The 19579-nt window shown below is 34.3% G+C and overlaps 1 protein-coding gene across 1 annotated transcript in view; it reads left to right on the top strand.

The window, feature by feature from the left end:
- The window catches only part of LOC150097981 (splicing factor YJU2), a 135449-nt gene that overhangs the window by 91504 nt on the left and 24366 nt on the right, over positions 1-19579 (top strand). Inside the window, exon 5 of the mRNA XM_090406410.1 lies at positions 12763-12944. Coding sequence (XP_090262536.1) covers positions 12763-12944 — 182 coding nt within the window. The remainder of the gene's footprint in view (positions 1-12762; positions 12945-19579) is intronic.

Below are 19579 nucleotides of genomic sequence, written 5' to 3'. Positions count from 1 at the left end.
CTCTAGAAAAACAGTTTTCTGAATAGTTCTTGGCCTCTGGAATTTTTTGGATTAGTTTATTAAACAGAGCACTGATAATTTAAATAATTCTGGCTTATTTAGCTGTTACAAAATCACTTGGAAGTCACTGACACTAATGCAGATTATTATGCTTTGCTATTAATATTACAGAAATAAATATACCGTTTAAATTGCTTAAATAAACATTTGCAAGTTTCAGAAGTACTGAAATATATCTTGAATATCCTATTCAAGGTCCATAACAACAAAGCAAAGCTCTAATGATGATCATATTGGTAATCCTCCCCCCAAACACACAAGATTTTACACCCCTTGAGTGAATCATGTCATAGTTCAAAAGATTAATTAGTTTAGGTATGGACTCCAGTATTTTTGAAAAAAAAGAAAGGAATAAAACATATCTGCTTTAGATAATTCCATATTATTGATGGAATTCTTATAAAACATTTTTCTCACTGCAGCTAGCATGATTTTAAAGTAGCTTATACTTGTTTTAAAAGAAAAATCAAACAGGCTGTATTAATATTTAATGAAAAAGGCATATTCTTATCCTTTTTACACACACAGATTACCGAGATATTTCATTCTAATATGAAAATGTCATCTCTGATTGTGTTGAAATTAGTAAACTGAGTTTTTTCTTTCTTTCTTTCTCCCCAAGAGAGAGATTTGGAACAATTTTTCTGACTGAAAAATTGTTCCAAATAATAACTGACTGTTATTTTTCTGCAACAGTTGTTTTCTGTGTTAAAGAAATAATTGACTGAATTGTGCAGTTTTGTAAATTACACAAAACATTTGTGTGCTTACATGAACAGTACTAGATAGCTGCTTAGTTGTTATAAGCGATTTCACTTACTTTCTCTCACTTACACTGGTGGATGACCAATAAAATCATTCATTTCATTATTATTGGATTTATAATTATAAGAATTCATGTTGTTTTTCTACCATAACTCTTGCAAGCAAAGTATGTTTATTTTTTAGAGTAAAAGAGTTTGAAAAAGATATAAAAATATGTTTTTAAAGATTGAACACTTGTAGTTGAGTCACACATTTATGAATAATGAATTTTGCAACCTTTTTTGACTGCAGAAGAAAAATGCTGTTTACTGTTTTTCTTATGATTTAGTAAATAGAAATAATCCATCAGCACATGAAAACAGCTGCTTGTTAGTTCTTAACTGGTATTGTAGCTTTTTTTTTTTTTACTACTATTATTAATTGACTTAGATGTTACGTTTTGCAGAAATGTGTAATGTAATCAAGTAGATAAATAAAATTATTTCATTAAAGATACTTCTGAAACTGACTGATTGTTCTAAAGTACTTTTCATAGTTAAATGACAACAGGACTTCTTGACTCGGCTCTGTGAAAGATAACAGAAGTTTTTTCGTAGCAGTGCACAGTCAGTTATAACACAATGGTATTATTAATTTTTGCAGATGACAAAATAGCTTTCAATGGAGGAATAACCATAAATATTTCTTATCCAAATAACAGTGAACAAACAATCTATACTTACAAACAGCAATTCTGATTGCAGAAATCAACATTGATTTGAATGATTAATTTGTCTCTTTTGCAAACACTAACTGGGAAAAGTATTTTTAACCGGCAAACAGTCATGTTTGCACCTAATCTTGAGGTGAGCAAGTTTTTTTTTCCAAATGCAGGTTTATAGTTTTTCCAGCAAAGTGATGATTTTTTCTGTATGTTTATTACTTTTATAATTGTTTTACTTTACAATATTGCAATTAGTAATAAAGATGATAATAAATATTAAAAAAATAAATTTTAATGAAATGAGGCTGAGAGAGACGACCAAGAGCACTGGTATTGTGATAATAAAACTTGCATATGACACATAATTATGCACCACAGGGAACTGCTATTCTAGGAGTCTCTAGTTGTATTTTTCAAACTATTTGGATAGTGCAGAAATCATTGTACTATGGTTTTACTGTGCACAGTGCTACTTGGGGGGGTCCTCTAACCGGCTATGTACAGCCTGAGACAACATGGTCAATGAATGATTATCATAATCAAATTCCTGATATGTACCCACATGGAGTGTACAAGATAGCACTACATGAAAAGCTTACGTTATTCTTCTTTCCTATTGATAATTTCCTTTCAAATTAGTTTCTGTCAAGACTCCATTATTGTCAGATCTCGTATTTTGGTCTTCTAAGGCATTTCTTACCATATCAGTCCACTTATATATATCTTGGTCTTCCTCTGGTCATTTTTTCTGTCACCATGCCATCAAAGTTTCAGGAAGTTTATGCATCTGTATTTATTTACATTCAGTTCATTTCTGAGTGCTGCTGAAGATTCTAAAAACAATCTTTTGAAATTTACTATGGTATGGTGGAGCATGGTGTTTTCTTTCAGGAGATCCTGTAGATTGTATCTAATACATGGTCTGCAAAGCCAGATTGATCACAGTCATAACTGCAGTATGATTTGTGTTCTTTTAAACGGATAGTCACTGATCTACTTGTCTGTCCACAGTAAGCTAATTTGCAGGAACAAGGTACTTTATATACTTCAGGCACAGAGAGGAGGGAGCTGATTGTTGGTAGAATCAATAAGGATAGCAAGTTTCCAGTGGGGCTTAAAAGCAGTGTAGAGGTTGTACTTTTTTTTTTTTAAAGACCTGGCTATTTTTTCTGATGTGCCACAGATGAAACATTTCTTAAATCCTTGTGAAGGAATGGGGAAGGAATTAATTTTTTTAATTCTGTAATCACTGTAGCCAAGGAAGGTGTTGTGTATGTGGTTGAGTTTGGTTGAAAGAGAGGTTCCACTGGGACAAAGAAACTTTGAAAACCTATAATCTTTATTCCAGTGGAACTTCTACAGAACTGTAGACCAAGCAAAACATTTCAGCTATTCTCTGAAATAGCTGAAAAGTTCCTAAATAATGTCCCATTAGTAGGACACTGTCTAGGACTTTAGGTTGCTCTCAGTTGGCATGCTTCATCTTCATTACTTAGTGTAGCCTGCATGCACATATCTTATATTTTGTTCCCTGATGATGGCAATTTGACTTTGCCAAAATATTGGAAGTATTAAATTTATTTTGGTTAATATATTAGTCTATATTATAATTTCCTTAACAAATACAGCTATGAATAGCCACCAGAAATACAGAAATAGTGTCAAAATATTACAAGTTATATTATGTGGTACCAGTTAAGCAAAACTGGTATCACACAGGGCATCAACTGAATATATTTATATGGAATTAGAGTGAAATTAGTTGGCACTAAACCATCTGTATACAAGTGTTCAAACTAATTTTCATTTGTATCAGCTTTAGAAGCAGCTCAAAGACTCGCCCACCAATATGAGAGTTCTGAGAAAAATCAGAATGAATAGATGGCATAAATGGCAGAATCATATTAAAAACAAAATTATTAGGAAGAATCTTGATAATGTTTGCATTCAGAATGTGTAATTAGAGCTAATTTCAGATGGTATGGTCATGTAAACAGATTGGCAGAGAAAGGTTAACAAAACAGGTATTTGATGGTAAGGTGGCAGAAAAAAATGACCAGAGGAGACCAAGATCTAAGTGGATTGATATGCCTTAGAAGACCAAAATATGAGATCTGACAATAGTGGAGTCCTGACAAACTAATTTGGAAGGAAATTATCAATAGGAAAGAAGAATAATGTAAGCTTTTTATGTAGTGCTAGCTTGTACTCCCCCTGTGGGTACATATCAGGAATATGATTATGATAATTATTCATTCATATTTAGTTTCTTTTCTATTGTTTTATAAGTTTATCTAATTTTATTATTAACATTTCAGTGTTTGGTTCATATTTAAATTCCTAAAACATGAATGTGAATTACTTTGAATGCATTCTGTTTGCCTGATTGACAATTACAACCATTTATAAAATATTTTAATTGAAGTGCAACTCAAAGATCTTATTAGTAGTGGCAGTATTTAGGTATCTCCATGAAGTTAGAACTCACTGTCAGGGTACTGAGCTACCTCTGGCAATCCACGTTACTCATTCACACTCTCTAAGCAACAAATCTAGTCCACACACCCTTACTAACCACACTCACAATAAAAGGTTTATTCTGTTAAGTCTTTAGAATGCTAAAGGTCAACATTTCTGGTAGGACAATGGTGCAGTACTCTTTTTATTACAACTGTCATGCTAATAGACACCTATCCAATTCAATTACAGCTGCATGCATAGTGATATCTTTTATTTTAGATTTCCTTGTCAGTAGAAAATATAGAGAAATTATTTATTTTAAAAAAAAATATGTTCACAGAAGAAACTGCATTTCTTCTACACAGCTTTTAAGCCTCATTGGAAACTTGCTACCCTTATCCGTTCTACCAAAGATCAGCTCCCTCCTCTGTGTGCCTGGAGTCTAACCAAGTGTAGATAACAGACTACTATATACATAGCATGTTCCTGCAAGTTGGCTTACTTTGGACAGACAAGTAGATCAGTGACTATCCATTTAGAACACAAATCGTACATCTGCAGTCACAACTGTGGTCAATCTGGACTGTAGCAATCAAATTCAAAGACCTCAACTCAAGTTTCTAATCTTAAAATTACACACCTTAACTAATATTCTAGGGATAATTTTTGTAGTGCTTTAAAAAATATGTTTCATATGCTGCAAGTATCATTATCTTTTATAGCAATATTTATAATTGTATTTGGTGTTGACCAACAGAATGAAGCTTATACTGTATGTGTTTGTGTGTGTGTATTTTATATATATATATATATATATATATATATAAAGCAAATACATCCATAAACAAATGCAAATAGGAGTTTAATATGAGTGATTTTGTTTAGCACAATGTATGTGTTAAGGGTAAAGATTTATGGAGTGAAAGTGAGACTGATGAGCAGATATCCAAGAAGTCTTGTGAGTGCTGTTTGTTTTGAGAGAGTAAAACACATGGTAATGGGGATGAAGAATATTCACAGAAGGTTGGGGAAAGTGTTGGTGAGATTGTTAATGAAAGTGCAGTGGTAGAAGGACAGGAGAATGAAGAGTCCCTATGCGAGAAATAGCACACTTACATGGGAATCTTCACAGGACGAAGCATGAGATCAGCATTCTTTGTTTACAGATCTGAGAAGAAAAGGAAATAAGGTATGAGGTAAGAAACAGCAAGGAGAAGATTTTTTACTAATTTTTAGTGTTATGTGAATGGAAATATACTCCAGAAAATTCAGGCTAGGGATTTGGTGAGTGTTCACTTAAGGATAAATAACTGGGAGGAGACTTCCATATAGCCTTTTAAGGAATGTGAAGAACCAAGTGGGGCTTCTGACCTAATGCCCAATCCTCGCCTTCTTGTGGCATACCCACAATACATTAATACACACTCATTAATGCATACCCAAAGACATTAATAGATATCCACCTGAATACTGTCAAATAAGGATGAGCTGGCAATTTGAGATTTAGCTGATTAGATTGTATTCCTGTTGGCTTAAACCAAAATGAAACGATGCAATTTCAGGCTGGCTGGGGTTGCTTGCTTAAACAAGACCACCCTGCTGTTTTTTGTCTGGGAATCAGGGCAAATATGGAAAAGGTAGCTACTGTAACAAACTCCTAATCACCATCAGCAGAATTCAGAGTTGCTGCCATCAGCACAAGAGGCATCAGAACATGTATAATGCTATGCATTATGGGAGGGTCACTACCCAGACCGGTTTTGACCTTTATTAAGGTCTCTTCAGTGGGACATGTTTGCAAGGAGATATGTTTTGCATTATGGGATACTAAGGCAAGTGATGTGAAGCTTTGTCCACCTTTGATATGGGTTGCCCCAGTCCTGAAGATACTTCAGGTGCAAACTTTGTTTGCTTATACTTGGATAAAGGATTAAACTAAATATATATAATTTATAGTCTAACCAAGTGGAAAAAAACTTCCAACATCTTTCTCTAATCCAGAGTAATTTAATAATAAGGTGTGACACCTTTTGGCAACTCGTATAGGTAAACATGACTTCTGCATTGCTTCAACCTTGGTATCACCCCTGGGTCTGGCTACCACTGAAGAGACCTCAATAAAGGTCGAAACCGGTCTGGGTAGTGACCCCCTCCTGTATATAATGCATAGCATTATACGTCTGCAAGGAGATGTGCTTTGCATTATGGGATACTAAGGCAAGTGATGTGAAGCTTGGTCCACCTTTGATAAGAGTTGCCCCAGTCCCTAGGATACTTCAGGTGCAAACTTTGTTTGCTTACACTTGGATAAAGGATTAAACTAAATATATAATTTATAGTCCAACCAACATCTTTCTCTTCCCATGTCATAATAACAATAGATGAATGACTTCGGGAGAGGAAAATTATTATAGAAATGGAGAAATTGATACCCATTTAAAATAGGGTAATCAAAGGCAATTTGATTGGACTTGGGACTTTTGAACAAAATACTAATTATCAAGACAAAAAGAACTTTGCTGTATAATAATGCACTTCAACATGAAAACAAAATAATATCAATACAATTATCGTACTACAAACAATTACTTTTAATTATATAAATATCACAATGTGCCAAGTTCATCATTCACATTACTAGAATTCATAGTCTCAGTGGAAAGAAAGTTTTTTTTAATTGCCAATAAAAGTTTAACTTTTAAAAATTGCTTAGTAAATATTCTAATCTGATTAAAAAATAATGCCTAAGACATGGGTATACTGAAACTTATTATGTTAGTGAACTACAGGAATTTTTTTCTTTGCAACATTATTTTTAGCAGTTTCTTTCTTAGCATTAGCTGAAAATAAACTCAATAATACAAAATCAGAATAGAATATTGTGAAAATATTAAAGAGCTTTAAAATCATAATTTATTATATGATGTATAAATGCATCAACTTGTTTCACTCGAAATACTTTATTGATTAGTAATTTTAGATTTCAAAAAATAATGTAATAAAAATACTAGAACAAAATGTAGCTAAACTTTAATTCAAAATAAAGAATTACTAGCAAACCATTTTCTTGAGAAACAAAAGCAAAAGATCTTTTTGATAAAGTGGGGGAAAGGGATATTTGTGAAAACCAGCAATATTGGTTGTGTTGTTGACTTTTAGGCAAGAGAAGTTCAGCAAAGCTGTTACTGTAGAAACCAATTGATCCCAGTCTTTCTGCTATCTAAATAAAGTTTAGATATCTAAATATCTAAACTTTATTTAGATAGCAAGGTATTTATTAGTTGTTAAAATTTGAAAATTGCACTTCATCAGGGCTTAATTAGCATCAAAGTTGTTTAAATGCTGAAGAAACTGGACAAGAAAAATAAATTCATACTAACAAACATGAAGTCACGTGGTATGTATTAGTTGTCGAGTTAAATGACACTACACTGTTCTGTGATAGTGACAATAAATCTTTACAAGACTAGAAAAAGTGGAAAATGTAATACTTTTTTTCAGCTGAAAATGGAAATAACAAAAGATAGCATGGATTAAGACTCCGTAGGGATGTTGATTATCTACTCCCTCCATTTCATAATATGCAAAAATGTGTCAGATGAATATTAATAATACTGCTACATATCATTCACTTTTCTATTAACTTCACAAATACCAATATTATTATTGCATAGACATCTTCATGAAATCTCGAGCCTCGTTACAGGAGACCCACACTAACCATTATTCCCACAGTCATACCTCTCCTTAATATCATTCACTGTTAAAGCTCATGACCATCATGCATTCTGCTCATTTATCATTCTCCAAGCATAAAATCTAGTGATCTCATCCACTTCCAGGAGTAATCTCTTGTACTCTCCCTTCCTGTCATGCATTAAAAATATCTTTAGCATCTATTCTTTAATCTCTCTATAGTAATGTATACTTTTCTATCATAACCCTCCCCTCCTTTCCTTCTATCAGTTAAATTTTGTAATTCATAAACTGCCAACCTAAGAAACCCAGATGACCAAATCTCTGCTGAGTAATCCAGATCTAATTATATAACTTCTTTATCCCTGTCTTTCTATTTATCTCTTAACATCCATGTGGTCTGAGCTTTTCTGTTTCATTTTTTTTTTAATGTTAATCACTCATGAAAGTTTGTAAATCCTATAGTATATTATTATTAATATCGTGGGGTAGGCTGAGGGATAGATAATCTGGAGAGTCTGCTCTAGCTCATCAATTTCTTAGTCAGTTTTTCTATGTAATATGCAGTATGTAGTCTTTTCATTACACTTTGACACACTGTGTTGACAACCATATCTTATTCGTACTGCTAGTCTTTAAATCAGAATGCAGCTCTATATCAATGTTATTGACTGATGCTCTCCTCAGTTTAATGTCATTAAGCGACCAAACTGCTGAGTACTCTCGCCCAGATCATTCTTGAACATCATTAATATACTCCTTATGGGATTTAATGGAATAAATATAGCACATATAAGTTTGATATCCTTTTTACCTCTAAATTACTAAAAAAAATACCCCCCCCCCAAAGATATAATTGATATTTTTAATTTCACCATTCATGCTAGCTACTTCACTTTGAAAGATACCATTTATAAACAAATTGGGGGTACAGTCGTGGACATTCCCCCTTTAGCCAATTATTATGAAAAATTAAGAAAAAATACAATATAAGCTATGAATCACTGGAGAAATATTAGAACTAATGACACAAAGAAGAAAGGACAAAAATGCAAAACACCAAGAGAGGAGTATAGAAACATGGTGAACAGAGAAGCCAAGAAAGCAAAAGAAAAAAAATTGATTGAACAGGCATGCAAAGCATTGATATAAACATGAGTAAATGTAACACTGAAATCGCATACAACGGTATACAAAACAATTTGGAGAAAAGATAGACACTGAGCACAATCACGAGTAAGGATGGAAAAGTGCTAATTGAAGATGATGGGTGATACATTGAAGAACTTATAGAGGAGAGAAATTAGATAAATCACTCCTAGAGTAAGAAAAGCAGGTAGAGGATAAAGGACCACTTCTCTTAAAGTCAGAATTTAATAAGGTTTTTAAAGAACTGAAACAGTCGAAAGCACCAGGAATAGACCAAATCCCAGGAGAAATTTTACAAGCACTAGGCAACGAAGCAAAATGTGAACTATATAAAATTATCAATCAAATGTACACAACCGGAGAAATCCCAACCGATTTTGAGAAGAACATTATGTTAGAAATTCCCAAAAAAAGCCTGAGCGCAGGCATTCAAAGATCATTGAATGTTAAGTCTATTATACCGCAGTCTTAAAATCCTAACTAGAATTATCTATTGCCATATTGAAAGAAAAATAGAACACCTACCTGATGACCAATTTGGCTTCAGAAGGAATAGAGGGACAAGAGAAGCTATATTAACTCTGACTGATTATAGAAAAAGTACTTAAAATAAACATGGCCATACTCATAGCATTCATTGATATATAGAGAAAGTGTTTGACAACATTGACTGGAATATAATGATCAAAGCCCTAAAAAAATCTGAAGATAGATTACAATGACAGAATACTAATTTATCAAGTATATAAAAATCAAACTGCAGTCATAAAAAAAAACAAGGGAAAGAAGCTAAAATAAGAAAGGGTGTTAGACAAGGGTGTGAATTTCACCATTACTTTTTAATATTTACATTGAAGATGTTCTGAAGGAATTCAAAGAAAAAAATCAATAGTGGAATAAAGATCAATGGAAAGCTTTATAATACAATAAGATTTGCAGATGACATAGCCTTAATAGCAGAAAATGAAAAAGATCTACAAGAAAACTCCTAAACAAAAGATGCAAGATGAAGATCATTGAAGGAAAAAAAAAGCAGTAATGAAAAAATGTACCAGGGATGGAGAGCAAATCATAAATGTCACAATAGATGGGAAAAGGTTATTTCAAGTAAAAGAATTTATCACCTAGGAAGCCTAATAACATCATATGGGAGAAGTGGAAGAGATGTGAGAAAGAATAGCACAAGCAAAAAAAGTCATTTAACAAGATAAGAACATTATTAACGTTAAAAAGTATGTTGTTGAGAACAAAGAAGCACTTTATTAAAAGCTTTGTCTGGAGTGTGAGGTCCTCTATGGATCAGAGACATGGACTCTCCAAAAAAGAGAAATCAAGACTGCTAGTATTCGAGATGTGATGTTGGTGCCTAATATTTAGGATTGCATGGACAGAAAGAGTTACAAATGAAGAAGTATTAAGAAAAGTACAGGTAACCCTCGTATAATGCGGTCTACAAAGAAATTGTAGTAACCCTTGATCTTTTCATATATTTTTCACTCCGCGACTTAAAAAGTCAAATTTTATCTTCGTTAAATTTGCGTCTGCTCGTATCGCGCATATAGTTATAAGTAGCGAATGTACATTAGGGGAAATATATATATACAGGTAACCCTCGTATATATATATATATATTTACATATGTATACCTCGTATACAGGTAACCCTTTAGCATGCATGCCAGTCAATTATTTACCGTATAAAGTACAGGTAACCGTATAACGAGGTACTTATACAACGCAATTTCGATATAATGCAGTCTACAAATTGTAGTATCCCTTGTTGAACATGGTTTCGATATAAGACTGTCTACAAACTGTAGTAACCCTTTATCTTTTCATATTTTTTCACCGCACAACTTAAAAATCAAATTTTATCTTCATTAAATTTGCGTCTGCCCTTATCACGCATGTAGTTATAAATAGCGAATTTATATTAGGGGAAATACCCTTTAGCATGCAGGTATATGTCAATTGTTTACCATATATAAAGTATTTATTGTTGAAAATTATCTTCGTTTTCTGTCAGGAAAGTGTGTTAATCTCAAGCTGAGCACTTTATTTTTTGATGAGTTACATACAATATGTAATGCTTTTTTTTATGGGGAAAAAAAAAAAAATTATAGTAATGGCCACTTAGGGCGCTTTTGTGGTATACGCATTTGTTAATAGGGATAAACCCACCCACCGTGAACTGCCAAGGTAAAAATTGAACAAAACTGAAGATACATTCGGTTTCGATCAGCACATGAGACTCAACCTTCGTGAACTTCTTCATAAATGCTCCAATCTCTTCAATAGTGAATTAATTGATGGGGAAATAGATTTAAATGAGGAACTGGCACAATTAATAGATGACGTCGAACCAAATGGCAGGGAAAGTTCTGCTGAAGATTCTGATTGTGATGAATCTGTTAAAGAATTCAGTTTAAAGAAATTAGCAGAAGGATGGGACTTGGCAAGAAAGTTAGGAAGTTATTTTACGGATAAGGATCCCTCATTGGAGCGCTTTGGAAAATTCACAAGACAATTGGATATTTGTTTAGCGCCATGTTATGAACTTAATAAAAAATTGCAGCATAGTGGTAAGCAAGGTCTTATTACTGACTTCTTGATAACTAAACCAGCCGAAGTATGCAATGAGAATTATACAAATGATGTCAAAGCGATTTCAAGTGATGACGACGTCTGGCCACTCGTAAATAAAGAACATCTATGAAATGGTAGTTTTGAAGAGAGTGATGACGATTAAAATATACACTTTATTTTGCCTAAAACATTTATGTATTATGTGCAATGAAGTTTACGTACAATTTATAATTTTCTACTATGTATTTGTTTCATAGTTTATATGTTTTCTTAACTTACATGAATTACCTGAATTAAATAAAAATATATTTTTGTTGGATATGTCATTGTTTATATAATCTTTAAAAAAAAACGATTTGGGAACCTAACCCTACTTTTTCTATGTGATCCGAGTCTCGTATAATGCGATTTATATAACGCAGCATTTTTGTGGAACCTAACATCCGCATTATATGAGGGTTACCTGTATAAGAAAAATGAAATACTACATACATTAGAAATAACACAATAGAACACCTATTAAGACTCAGCCTGGACTATAAATTTAATGGAGGAAAGGCCTGGTAGCTGGAGACCAAGAACGCAATACATGAGTGAGTGACATCAAAAATGGATGAAACTACCAAACAGTTAAACTAACAGCACAAAACAGAAGACCACTGCCAACAGCCCATGCTACCCACCAAGGTTGAGAAGAAAGAAGATCTTGACTAAAAATTGTACCTAAATAGCTGAAATGTTTTGCTTCTTTATGTTCTCCATGTTTCTGCCTATTTTCATTGTTGTCATCTTTTTAATTCTAATTTTCATACCAAATTTATTACAGCTGTTGTTTAGTTTAGTTAGGGAATCCTGCAGATTTGTAATGATTTATTTAGAAAAATATAACATCATCTGCATAAAAATAAAGAGCTAAAATTAACATCTCCAACTTGGATATCAGGTTTAATACCACTTTCCTTCATAGCGTGACCCATATAGACAATGAATAAGAGTGGAGATAATGTACATCCATGTCTCATCTTTTTTAACATCAAGCCATCTTCTTATATCTCCTTCGATTCTAACTGATGATTTTTACAACTCAAATATAGGCTAAGTATTGCCTGATATGGTGTCCCATTTATACCATATAGCCAAAGCATTTTGAACAGCTTTTCTGATTCCTTTCACAGCTCTCTTTAGCTTGTACTTACTAGTATAGTAGAAATTCCATCATAGCTCAGAAACAAAAAAAAAAAATTCCCATGGTTTTTCATGAAGTTGCTTTATGTTTTAAAAACAGACTTTATCTTACTTCAGTTCTTAAAAGTTTACTAACATTAATTTTTTTTTTCCCCTAAGCTTCTTGAAAATCGCACAAAAGCTTCAAAACAAGAAATGGAAGTGATTGAAGCCTTAGAAGAATTGAAGGACTTAAATCAGCGACATGCTAGAGTAGATTTTGATTATCTACTGAATTTAAATTTCCAGCAAGCTGAAGAATTAAAAAAAAATCAAGAAAAAGAAGATGAAGAATTTATCAGGTTTGTTTTTCTTTGTAACTTCATTTATTATTAAAACCACTTATTAAAAATTCTTATTTTTTTAGGTAATGATAATTTAGTTGAATGGATGTAAATTTAATAACTAAATAACATATATACATCATCATCAGTGGTTCTAACAGACACTTAAGTGCCCGAAACTTTCCAAATATCCTTGGATTTCATTATCATAATTTTAGGATAAGGTAGTTAGGCCTATGCCTATAAGTATTCTTTGTATATAAATTGTGTTTTCTTCTGGCTAGTTGACATGATTATGGGATGAAAAACATTCCAGGAGGAAAACCATACCATATCTATATGAGACTGGTTAACTCACCTGGACCTGGTTTTCCCTTTTCAGTTGTTTCCAGCCATAGGTGACTTTGTAGGCATTGCCCACGAAGTATTCTTGGTGAGATTTTTATAGGGCAATTCACCATTGCTTTCCCCAACACCCCCAATTTTATCAGGGCTTGGGACTGACATATGGCTGGGACATATTCATGACTAATCCAGGTGGGGGAAAACCTCTTACCTCCATATGAGACTGGCTAACTCACCTTTAGTCGAAAGAGACCAGATAAAGGTTCCTCACGTCACTGACGTAATCGACCCCAGGTCTTTCCAACCAAAGGGCTTCGTTTATACTGACTGAGCTACTGATGCTCGGCTAACTTACCAGATGAAAATAAGATGCATAACAAATATAAATAAGCAGTACCACTTGAAAACTAATTGCTCTTAATGCAAATTAACTGTTGGTGAATGTGACTGGTTCAAAAGAAACTTAAGAATGAGTATAAATACAAGCAATGAAACATGTACAGGCAGTTCCTGACTTACGTAAATTTAAGTCGCTTAAATTCTGACTTCCTCAAATTATCCTGTGATAGGGCTATGAAAAAAAATTTGAGTTTTACTTACAGTTCATACACTCTCACATGCCACTAAATACTGGGTGTCTGCTAGGCAGCCTATGCATGTGCCTTCCTTACTATTTAACACAGATATGCCATGTATTTGTATTCATAAAATTTCATAATTTCTAGTGTTTGTTTGCACTGGGATAGAGAAATTGAACCCATGCATAAATGCACCAAAATGATCTAGAGATGAAAATTATTAAAAAAAAAAATTATCTGGTACTTGTAAAAAATTTTGTACCAGGTACCCTGCTGCATATTTAGAACTTTTTGAAGTTGATTTATGTGTCATAGCAAGTATTAAAAACATCTTTACCATAAGTTTCCCTTATTGTGCATGCATGCAATGCTCTCGAAAGTGACACTTCCATAACATAATTCTATAAATTAATGCTTTTCATGATGAAAATTTCTGGATAACACCAGTAAATATGTTTTTAATGTCAATATGCAACTGGACAAAGCAATTGGAGAATGGATTCTAATGCTTCATGGTCTTAAAAGTCCAAAAGGAAATAGATGACACACATAGCCTTCTGTCAATTCCAAAGAGCTTTACGATAAGAAGGAGCCACTAATCAGTCATCTCTTGATAATTTCATGCAGAAGGATGAATGGGCAAAGCAAATGTATTTTTTTTTCCCCTATTTCCTCACTTTACTATACTTGACTATATTACATTGCATTAATAATTAAATACTGAAATCTAATTTGGGCACATTCTGTGAATGAAACCAAAAAACCCTTTAAAATATGTTAATACTCTACTGCATACATGTAAACAATAGTGTGATTAATGGGTGTGGGGTCAAATCCAGCTTATATAAAATTCAAGTTGCATCACATTTGCAGAACGTAACTTTTATTGGGGACTGTCTGTATAAGCATGTTATACTAGACAAGAAATTATTGTTATTATATTATATTATAAAGAAATTATATGTTGACTTCACATCAGTTGCCTTTGTAATTCATGCTTAGGTTTGGGTATAGGATTAAAACAAGAATATAATTTTGTGCCGAGTATAATATACTTTGTAACCAAGTGGAAAAACAATTCCACAATTATCTCTCATCCAGAGTACTTAATAAAAACGTCATACACTTTTTTTTTTCTTTCCCTAATTGTATATGGAAAATATGACCTCAGCATTGATTTAATCCTGATATCTTCTTGGTCTGGCTCCCACTGAAGATCTTGGAATTTCAGAGATAAGATACTTAGTTTTTTTATTTTGATATTTTAATTTTATTTTGCTAGTGGTGGCTATCATGGTAATGTAGTTAATATCTGCATTGTGGGATTACTTTTGGAAACATCATGGCCATAATTTTATACTAGCTCAGGTACAGCATTTGCTGGTGTTGTCGATTAATTCATAATTAAATGCACAGTTTTTTTTTTTTTTTTTTAAATGATATAATGGTACCAATTACTGCAAGGGTATAAACTCTAGGAACTGAGGTGAGACAAATGACTAAGATTTTAAAAGCGATAGTAGAGGCTAGTAAGGTATATTCTTTCACATTGTATACGGCAGAGAGAAATATTTAGTTGTAGTTAAAGATGTGGAAACCAAGATAAACTTTTACAGGGTTTTACATTCCCAAGTGGCACAATAATTTATGTAATGGTAGAAAGCCAAGTTAGAACAGTAAAAACTGATAAATTGATAATTAATTAAATTGATAGATTTCCAATGAAACAGTGATGAAATCCTTGTCCAGACATTCTAAAAATGGGGTAAAATCAATAAGGACTGGTATCTCAAACAAAGATCCCAATTGGTGTTCTGGTCACTTTCACAATGGACATGAAGATACCCTCTACCAAATTTTGTCAACATCAGCACAACTCAAATTATGGTGAACTATCCCAGGGTAGTCCGCGCGGTTAGCCTAGTGGCTTTGCGCTTCGCAACCATATGCCTGGGGAAGGAGTGTCTTAGGTTCGATTCCCGTCGGAGACGTGAGGAGCTGAAGGATCTTCCTCAGCCATAGCCAAGTTAGCCGGTCTTGGGCGCGGGCAGTAGGGTTTTTTCCGCCAGTTTATCTGGTGTTTTTCATCCCGCAAGCAGGCAAACCGGCCCCTTGAACACACAGGGATACAGCCAAGAATACCTTGAAGCATAGGAGTGACCATTCTATCCTCGTATTTCGGTTACGAAATCCAAGCATGCTTGGAAGGTTGTGGGCCTTAAAGGCCTGTTAAAGCCATTGGGATAGATATCCCAGGGTGTAGGGACAGGGCCTGCCTGTGGAGAGGAATCCACCATCTGTTTTATAAGTTGGTGGCTGCCAAATCCTAGATCTAAGAATGCATACTGATATATTTTGTTCTGGTTTAAGCTTTTGTATTTCTTTTTTCATCCTTCCACTTCTGACACGCACGAGAGTAAGCTGGATGATCTCCCTGGCATTTGACCCATTAGGTTTCTTTGCAAAGCAAGATTTGTTATCATGTTCTTTACTACCACATCAGGCAGTTTGGTTATGTCCATATTTATGACATTTAAAGTATCTTAACAGAACAGCTGAAATACATACCCTGCTTTTACAGATGTAGGAAGCTAAAGTGTATCAAAATTAAAGATGATGTTCATGGTCTGAACTAGGTGATCATCCCTACATATCAGGATGCACCTCATACCTGTCACTTCCTGATCTGTAAGCTCTGAGCATATCTCCTCATCAGGAAAATTAAAAATAGTTATAATTTATAATAATGAATCTTTTTACAACTGTTTCACTACATTAGTATTTTATTAGTTTTGGTTTCGTAATCACATATAATCGGCACTTATGATGTGCATACTGTTCATGTTTATGTTAAAATGAATTGTAAAGTATATCAGATGAATTGTGCTGACTTCACAATTTACTGTCACTCTTGTAACATGAGAGTAACTGAAAGACAACTTAAGCAAGCAGTTGATTATGTCTCTCCATGGGCTCTTAGTAATTGGTTCAGGTTTTCAGCAGAAAAAAAGTGTATGTACATTTCTGCTGAAGACATATCTTTCACTCTGATCCTGATTTAAGAATGGGAGAATGTATAATTCCAGTAGCACCAGAGGCCAAGTTCTTGGGACTCATCTTTGACAGAAAAGTTACATGCTTTCACATATTTGTCAACTAAGATAAAAATGCAAATAACATTGAATCTCCTTCGCACTCTGTCCTCTTCTGAGCGGGATGCGGATCAAATTTTAGTGCTTTCCCTTTATCATGCGCTTATACATTCTAAGCTGGAATATGGGTCTCAAGTCTATGGTTCTGCAAGGCAGACTCACCTGTGATGGCTAGATCCCATCCATCATCTGAGTATACAGATAGCTACTGGTGCCTTTCACATATTGCCCACTCAAACTGTTTATGTTGAAGTAAATGAACCAGCTCTATCAATCACTTAGGTGGAAACAGTTATCTCTTAACTATGCCCTTGGTATGTATGTTAAAGAGGTTATGGAAGCCATTGGCATGAATGTTCATAACATTACTTGCACCAAGCATAACAACATTCCTCCATGGCAGGTTTGCACTCCCTCTTGTAACCTTTCATTTTGTCACTACAAAAGTCTCATACTCCATCATCTGCCAACTTCAATTGTTTAATGCATGCACAGCAGTCCACTCTGAGTTCTTGCCCATCAATAATGATGGTTCAAGATCTTGGACCTGTGTTGGCTGTGCTTCTTGACATTACTATCTCCAACCAGAACCCACTTGATTACAGTAATTATAGAGCAAAGTTGCATACTATTCAGCTTGCATTTTTGCATATAAAAGAAAATCTCTACTAAAAGTGAGTGTGCAGTTTATAATTTCATCAAGTTCTTTACAGGCTATCTCCTCTCCTGTGTATAATTCACATCCAGTGATTTGTGAGGTTATATAACTGTTGTACAAATTGTTGATCCTTAATTTTGATGTTTGGTTGTGATGTTCAATTCCAGCCAACATTGGAATCATTGGAAATGAGACTGCAGATGCAGCTGCTCGATCGCTCATACTTTTTCGATGCATTGTTTGATAGTAGCATATATCGACTACAGATAGTTTATAAGGGCGAAGCTAATTGCCCAATGTTGGGAAGCACTGACAAACAAATTGCATGATGTTAAGCCTGAAATTGAGCATTGGCAGTCTATTCAGCATAGAAACCAAAGAGAGGAAGTTGGTCTTGCTAGGCTGTGCATAGGACATAGTCATCTTACACATTTGTATTTACTGAGGGCTGATGACCCACCTATGTGCAAAAAATGCAAGACTCATCTCACCATTTGTCATATTCTGGTGGAGTGCCAGCACTTTGTGCAAGAGAATAATGAAATTTTTACTTATCTGGCTGAGTCGTGTAAACTCAGGCAGATTGTCATCAGACTCGGACAAATTGCATGATATTTTTAACTTTTTACAAAGAATTAATTTATACAAACACATTTGATTATAAATTCTAGTTATATGTAGATACTGTATTCCTTAACTTAATTTTATGTATATACATATTATGTACTAATTTGTCTCTTTATGGCTATTCATTAATAATTATTATATGGGCACCTCCATGGAGTCCAAAGATTCATCATGGGAGACTCGCTCTATCATACCTCTCCTTGAACCCATTAACAAAGTGCTCACAACTGACTCTGGCAACCCATTCCACTCATTCACAAAACTCCAAGCAAAAAATCTAGTCCTCACACTCCAATTAACCACACCTTTATTCAACTTCCAGGGATGACCCTTGTTCTTCTAGCCAAGTGCTGAAACATTTTCCCTACATCAGTCCTATAAAACCCTTTAAGCAACTTAAATATTTCTATCATATCTCCTCTTTTTCTCCTATCAACTAACTTCTGCAATCCACACACCCTCAATCTGTCTTCATAGGAAACATTCCAGAGGCCACTCACCTCTGAATCTTCTCCACTGCTTCCTCATTCCCAAGAAACCCAGGGAACCAGACTTGAGCACAGTAATCCAGATGTGTGGGTGCACCAAGGCCTTATAAAGAGGAATAACAACTTCCTTATCTCTATATGTTAATGTGTTCTTCAATAGCCAAGTAATCTTATGGGCTACATTAGCAGTCTTAGCAATATGTCCTCTAAACTTGAACTCTCTGTCTACCACCACCCCAAAATCTCTAGATTCATCTATTTTCCAGAGTACAGTGCCATCAATATGATACACAGTTTTATTATTATTATTATTATTGTTCCGGGAAACTCCAAGGAGTCGACAGACTCATAGAGGGAGGCCCTAACATCATGTCTGGAACAACTATTCAGCATTCACACAGTATCTATCATATCTTGCCTTGAACTCATTCACGGTCGTAGCACCCACAACAGACTCTGGAAGCTTATTCCACTCATTCACCACTCTCCAAGTAAAAAACTTAGCTCTAACACCCTTGTCAACCACGCTCTTGCCCAGCTTCCATGCATGGCCCCTAGTCCTCCCACCACCAGTCATATTTTCAAAAATATCTTCTGGATCAATCTTATAAAAACCCTTCAGTAATTTGAATGTCTCAATCATATCACCCCTCCTTCGCCTATCGTCCAATTTCTGCAACCCACAAATCCTCAACCTATTCTCATAAGGTTCATTCCACAGACCTGCTATCATCTTGGTCACTCGTCTCTGGACCCTCTCCACTTCCTCCCCATCACAAAGAAACCCTGGTGCCCATAACTGGGC

Source organism: Typopeltis vanoorti, chromosome 16 (genome assembly GCF_054136105.1).
Source record: "Typopeltis vanoorti isolate ZY-2024b chromosome 16, IOZ_Tvanoo_1.0, whole genome shotgun sequence".
Classification (NCBI taxonomy): domain Eukaryota; kingdom Metazoa; phylum Arthropoda; class Arachnida; order Uropygi; family Thelyphonidae; genus Typopeltis; species Typopeltis vanoorti.
This window is presented reverse-complemented; position numbering and strand designations above follow the sequence as displayed.